The sequence below is a fragment of the Chenopodium album genome, chromosome 10 (assembly GCF_948465745.1).
Source record: "Chenopodium album chromosome 10, dcCheAlbu1.1, whole genome shotgun sequence".
Classification (NCBI taxonomy): domain Eukaryota; kingdom Viridiplantae; phylum Streptophyta; class Magnoliopsida; order Caryophyllales; family Amaranthaceae; genus Chenopodium; species Chenopodium album.
This window is the reverse complement of record NC_137843.1, coordinates 18,383,802-18,390,507: the sequence shown is the minus strand read 5'-3', so window position 1 is coordinate 18,390,507 and position 6,706 is coordinate 18,383,802. Positions and strand designations below refer to the sequence as shown.

General features: G+C 35.9%; 1 protein-coding gene across 1 annotated transcript; it reads left to right on the top strand.

Moving 5' to 3' along the window:
* Positions 1-727: 727 nt before the first annotated feature.
* LOC145563746 (receptor protein kinase-like protein ZAR1) lies at positions 728-3,453 on the top strand. The gene is made up of 2 exons (XM_081624173.1): positions 728-2,362; positions 2,468-3,453. The coding sequence occupies exons 1-2, from the start codon at positions 904-906 to the stop codon at positions 3,133-3,135; spliced, it is 2,127 nt and encodes a 708-aa protein (XP_081480299.1). The 5' UTR covers positions 728-903; the 3' UTR covers positions 3,136-3,453.
* The last annotated feature ends 3,253 nt before the right edge of the window (positions 3,454-6,706 follow it).

Below are 6,706 nucleotides of genomic sequence, written 5' to 3'. Positions count from 1 at the left end.
TTAATTCAGTTTTAATAAGTTCACTTCACTTCATTTCTTATCTAAATTTCCTTCTTTCATAAAATATTCAATTCAGTTCAGCTCAACTCCAATAAGTTAAGTTAAGTTAAGTTCAGTTTAGTTTAGTTTAGTTTAGTTCAGTTCAGTTCAGCTTAGCTCAATTCAGCCAATCAGAATAGGCCCTTAGACCACGAATTTTACCTATACATAAGAATAATCTTAGACCCTGTTTTTTTGAACTTTTGAGTATAACAGAACAGTAGTTAAAGCAAAGCGGAACAAGACAAAACAGAGCAAAACAAATCAAAAGAATAGGACCACAACGTTTTTAGAATTGAAGGGAGTACTCATATTTAATATAAATTGCGAATCAGTAATCAGTTAATCATATATTTTAATTAGAACCTTTCAAAACAATACTCCATAGTAAGTAACAAACCAATTTTAGTCTTTAATTTATGGAACAAATCAATAGAATAAAAACCAAACCATCTTATTTCGTGTACATTTCAAATCAAAGTAAAATCATTCAAATCGAGTTATTTCGGGGTTTAGGTACACAGTACATGATATTACACACTCCGTATACCCTACGCTGCCTTATTTGTTTAACTGGTTAACTGTGTAATTGCATAATTGTATTTTGTATATGACGTTGGAGCAATAATATAAGTGAGGGACCTATAATTATTTAACTTTACCCTCATCTTTCTAAACCATCTTTTTTGCTCTTTCACTCAGCTTTTTTCTTCCATGTCGTTTTATTTTTATTCCATTTTCTCAACACTAACAAACCCTTTTCCCACTACCAAAAACCTTCTCAAATCCTCCATTTCTTCCCAAAATCATCTCAGGTAACCCTAAATTCATCATCTTTTGCATTCAAACTGACTAATTTTAGTAATGCATTACTTCATTTTATGTGCAATTCTTCTTCTCTTGAGCTCAAAATCTTCAGTAATAAACTGTTTGAATGATGAAGGTGCTGCACTTTTATCATTCAAACAATCCATAACTCAAGACCCAGATGGGTCTATGAGTAATTGGAATCAATCTGATGAAAACCCATGTTCTTGGAATGGTATAACTTGTAAAAATCTCAAAGTTGTTTCTGTTAGTATACCCAAGAAAAAATTATTAGGGTATCTTCCTAGTTCAATTGGGTCTCTTTCAGAATTAAGGCATGTTAATTTGAGGAGTAATAGGTTTTATGGACCATTACCCCTTAATCTTTTTCAAGTAAAAGGGCTTCAAAGTTTAGTACTTTTTGGTAATTTCTTATCTGGGTCATTACCAAGTGAGATTGGGAAGCTTAATTACCTTCAAAATTTGGATTTGTCTCAAAATTTCTTAAATGGGTCTTTACCCTTTTCAATTCTTCAATGTAAGAGGCTAAAAAATCTTGTTTTGAGTCATAATAATTTTAGTGGGAGTCTCCCAAATGGGTTTGGGAGGGTTTTGGTTGGTCTTGAGAAACTTGATTTGTCTTATAATAAGTTTAATGGGTCTATCCCAAATGATTTGGGAAACTTGTCTAGTTTACAAGGTACTGCTGATTTTTCTCATAATTTGTTTAGTGGGTTGATTCCTGCTAGTCTTGGTGAGTTGCCTGAGAAGGTTTATATTGATCTTACTTATAACAATTTGAGTGGACCAATTCCTCAAACTGGTGCTCTTATGAATAGAGGACCTACTGCTTTTATAGGAAATCCTGGCCTTTGTGGACCTCCATTGAAGAATCCTTGTTCTTCGGATTCCTCTGCCGCCTCGCCGGCCTCATACCCTTACTTGCCTAGTGATTATTCACCCCAAGGGAGCAGGGATAGTGGTGGGAAGAGTAAGGGGAAAGGGCTTAGCAAAAGTGCTATTGTAGCCATTGTAGTGAGTGATGTTGTTGGGATTTGTCTAATTGGGTGGTTGTTGTCCTATTGTTATACTAGGGTTTGTCCTTGTAAGAGTAAGGATGAGAAGGGAGGGAGGGAAAGTAGGGAGTGTTTTTGCTTCACAAAAGAGGAATCCGAAACCTTATCAGATCACATTGAGCAGTATGATTTGGTGCCCTTGGACTCTCAAGTGGCATTTGATTTAGATGAGCTTCTTAAGGCGTCGGCTTTCGTGTTAGGAAAGAGTGGGATTGGTATTGTGTACAAAGTAGTGCTTGAAGATGGACTCACATTGGCTGTGAGAAGACTAGGCGAAGGCGGTTCACAGAGGTTTAAGGAATTCCAAACAGAAGTTGAAGCAATTGGGAAGCTTAGGCACCCGAATGTTGTCACATTAAGGGCATATTATTGGTCTGTTGATGAGAAGCTGCTCATATATGACTATGTTCCTAATGAAAGCCTAGCCACTGCAATACATGGTATGAATTTCAGAAACTCTGTTTGCCTGTTGATTAATTGTGACTTTGTTGTAATGTTGGTTTCTTAATATGTTTCATTGGCTTTTGTGGTTGATATGTCAATAGGGAAGCCAGGGATGGATTCATTTACACCATTATCGTGGTCAATTCGATTACAAAATATCAAAGGTGTTGCTAGAGGTTTAGTGTACTTGCATGAATTTAGCCCCAAAAAATACGTTCACGGTGATTTAAACCCGAGCAATATACTTCTTGGACACAGCATGGAGCCCAAAATCGCAGATTTTGGACTTGGCCGCCTTGCTAATATTGCCGGGGGATCCCCTACCCTTCGATCTAGTAGGATGACCTCTGAGAAACCCCAACAAAAGCAAGCAGGCAGTGCACCATCAGAAGCTGGAAGCATCTCAGCTACGAATGCACTTACTTACTACCAAGCTCCCGAATCCTTTAAAGCTGTGAAACCATCACAAAAATGGGATGTCTACTCATATGGGGTGATCTTACTAGAAATGATCACTGGAAGATCCGCGTTAGTTGAAGTGGGCACCTCGGAAATGGACCTTGTTCAATGGATTCAACAATGCATCGACGAGAAGCAACCACTAATTGACATTTTAGATCCGTCTTTGGCTCAAGAAGCAGACAAGGAAGACGAGATAATAGCTGTTCTAAAAATCGCTATGGCTTGTGTTAATACCATCCCCGAGAAGAGGCCAACGATGAGACATGTCTACGACGCATTAGACAGATTACCCGAGCTAAGCTCATAAAAACGCTCCACATATCAATAAGATTGTGGCCTTACTTGAAGGTAGATTTTGTGGATCAAGTTATGGCTTGGTGGGTGAATCATGAATGCTATCTTTGCCTGTGAACACAGTCACTAAGAGTAGAATGTTAGACTAGCAGTGCTGCAAGTAAATGTTACTCTTTTGAGTATTTTGAGTGTGTTTTTATGATACATAATTGTAAGTACATAATGCCAAATTTGTTGTCTCATTCTATCTTTTTGTGCTTGTAACCTTTGCAGCAGTAAGCTTTTGTCTTATTGTTCTTTGCCAATGAAATTGGAAAGCAATGTTTCATGCTTAGCTTGTTTGCTTCCTTCATTAGATTCCTGTGTCTATGGAAGTGTATAATAGAATAGATTACTCTAATTGCTAAAGGAGAAGTACTTTGTAATGCTTAGATTCTCTTCCATACACTAGAATCTACACTCCCTTCTGAGCCCCCTAAAGATGGGCACGCCTACTTGTGGGCCGTGCCGTGAACATAAATTGAAATCCGGCACGGGCACGGCGGGCGGCACGGTCGTCGGCACGCCGGCACAGCCCGTGGCACGGCCTATGCCCAATTATATTAAAACTTATTTAATTAAGTTTATTTATATAAACTTATTTATATAAACTTATTTAATTAAGTTTATTTATATTAACTTATTCAATTAAGTTTATTTATATTAACTTATTTAATTAAGTTTATATAAATAATTTATGTTTAAGTTTAATTAAATTAAAGTTGTTAAAATATATATATATTAACATTAACATAAACATAAAAACAATAACATTATTTATATAAACTTAACTTGTTCAAAAATATATATATATATATATATCGATTTTTTTTTATATACATATATATTTATAAAAAATAAAAATTACGGGTGGCCCGCAGCGCGACATGGCACGGCCCGCCAGGCACGAGCCCCACCCAGGCACAGCACGACCCGGTACGAGCCCCACCAGGCACGGTTAGGCACGGCCCACGACGGCTCGGCACAGCACGATGCCCACCTTTAGAGCCCCCTATTGTTAGCTTCATCTTGGTCGGACCACCCTTGTAGACACTCGAACGTGTCTCCCCAAAACCAAATCCAGTGATGAATACTTTTCACGTCATTTGATTATCGAACGAAGTGAAAGGGTGAAAAGTCTAGTGGATGTTTTTATTAAAATATCTTCTCTTTCTGTTTTTGAAAACATTTCTTTTCTTACTCTATTTATGAAAATAGCCAGTCCAATTTAGTTTGGTCCATGATCAGGGTCCAATAATAGTGTACTTGGGTCGGGCTCGAAAAGACCTTTCCAACGATATATTATAAGCCCAATTCCGATGAATAATGAGGAAATTACGGATTAAATTAAATTGGGTTCGAAATGAATTTTATATGCGGCCCAATGATCTAGAGGAGGGCCTATTAATTATTATTCCTAAAGTTATTAGGATTGATTTTAATCTTCTAGAAATATCAAGAAGGTTCTTTTTAATTCTAATGAGATTAGGAGTGATAATTATATTTTAAAGAGTTTTATTTTGAATAAAATATGTGATTTGACACAAATATGATTTTAATCTGCTTAACGCGGAATTAGTTGCTTAATCGTATTAAGAAGATGATTCCGCGTACAAAGCGCGTTTTAATTTTGACTTAGCGCGAGACGACAAATCTATCGATGTCGTCTCGCGCTAACAGCTGTCGCCTGGCGCTGACAACTGTTGCCTGACGCTGTTCCTGTCATCTGGCGCTAACTCCTATCGTTGGCGACAGGAGGTATTTTATTCCGAATATGACTTGATTTGTTTCCGAACTATTTTTATATAAATAAGGGTCGTATCTCCATGTTTATCATGGAACAATCATCAAGAACAATCATTCACAACAATCATCTCTCTCTATTCTCTCTCTAAAAGCTAGAAGCTTCTTCTCTCTATTCTTTTTCTAAACCTTTGCTCTTACAAAATTTCACATTCATTAGTTCTAGACATACCTAGCCAAGTTCGAAGTTGCCTTCGCCCTAGACGTGAAAGGTTGATAGTTTCTGAGGGTTTGGTCCCAAATCTCTATTTCAATTATTTAGTTTAATTGTTTGATTTATTATTTTCCCTGAACTTACTAACGTGTGTATTTTGTTATTAGAAAGAGATACGAGGCATCCAAGTAAGTGCTTTAATTGTTATTCTTTTGATATAGAAATCATGCTTTGATTATTTTGATTCCTAGTATCATTTTAGGATGTCTTTATGATTTCTAGTATCATGTTTAGGGTAATAACTAAAATTTCTAATATCATGTTTCTATGATGCTTCCTATTCTTTCTTATATCATGTTAGGGTTAAAGGTTTGATCTTTATTGTTTAGTGACATGCTAGGGTTTGTTATTAATCTTGTTAGTATCATGTCTAGGATCTTGATAATATTATTATTGCTTTGATATTGAGATTATTATTATTAATATGATGATGATGATTGTTATTATATTGCTTGATATTATATATATTGTTATTGCTTGATCACGCCCTCTCTTGTAGGTTTAAAGGGAACTTGTATTTGTAATCACGCTTAATAAGATAATTAATAATCTTGTTTAGGTTAATATGATTATAATTCAAGTGATCGCCAATAATAGTTTTGCTTGTGCATTAAATTCAACCAATATAGATTAAAGAGGTTTAGGGTTAATCTATTGTTTGTATGTTAGTTAGAAAGCGCACATAAATACGAGAAGAATAAAGTAAAGGCCTTTTTAGGGCAGGTTCAATATCTTTTAGGTTCGATTTGTACCTTCATCCCCGAATATCCAGTCATGGTTCCAGACCACTATGGAGTTAGCGATCTCATGGATCGTGAAGGGGTGTAACCTTCAACCTGTGAACTCTTTTACTCTAGCTTCCTTCCCTTTGGACGCCACCATGCTTAAGTGTATGATCACAGTGGGGCTCAAGTGTGGGATGCTTGAAATATTCCCTACAACCCTATAGCATTTTTTGGGTGCATCCGCGTATATAGTCACTTAATTAATAAGATTCGATGCTAGGTTTTGGGTACTAATGTACTATATACTTCCTCCATTTTTTAATATTTGCAACACTTCCCTAAAATGAAAATATCACAATACTTGCAACACACTATAAATAGAAAGTTATTTTAGGGAAAAACTATACTATTTCCCTTAATTAAAGCACATGGCTCACTAAATTATACTCCTAACAACTACTCATCCTATTTTAAAGTGTATTATATCATGTGAGTCCCTTATTTCTTAAATACCGTGAAAAAGTGTGTGTTGCATCTATTAAAAAACGGAGGAAGTAATTGCTATTACGATTATGGAGTAAGGGTCCGTTCTGATTTACTAAATTGAGCTGAACTGATTAGAACCGAAATGAACCAACTGAATAGAGCTGAAATAAATTGTTTATGAGAGAGAGAAATTAGGAACTAAACTTAACTGAATTGAATTGAGCTGAACTGAACCGAAATTAAGCGGAAGAGAACATACCCTAATTATCAACCAACTAATACTTTTGGGCAATTAATTACCCTTGATGATTTGTGCA

Coding starts and splice junctions, on each gene's coding strand:
- LOC145563746 (XM_081624173.1), top strand. CDS start 904: ATGCATTACTTCATTTTATGTGCAATTCTTCTTCTCTTGAGCTCAAAA. Junction 2,363..2,467: donor CCTAGCCACTGCAATACATG/GTATGAATTTCA, acceptor ATATGTCAATAG/GGAAGCCAGGGATGGATTCA.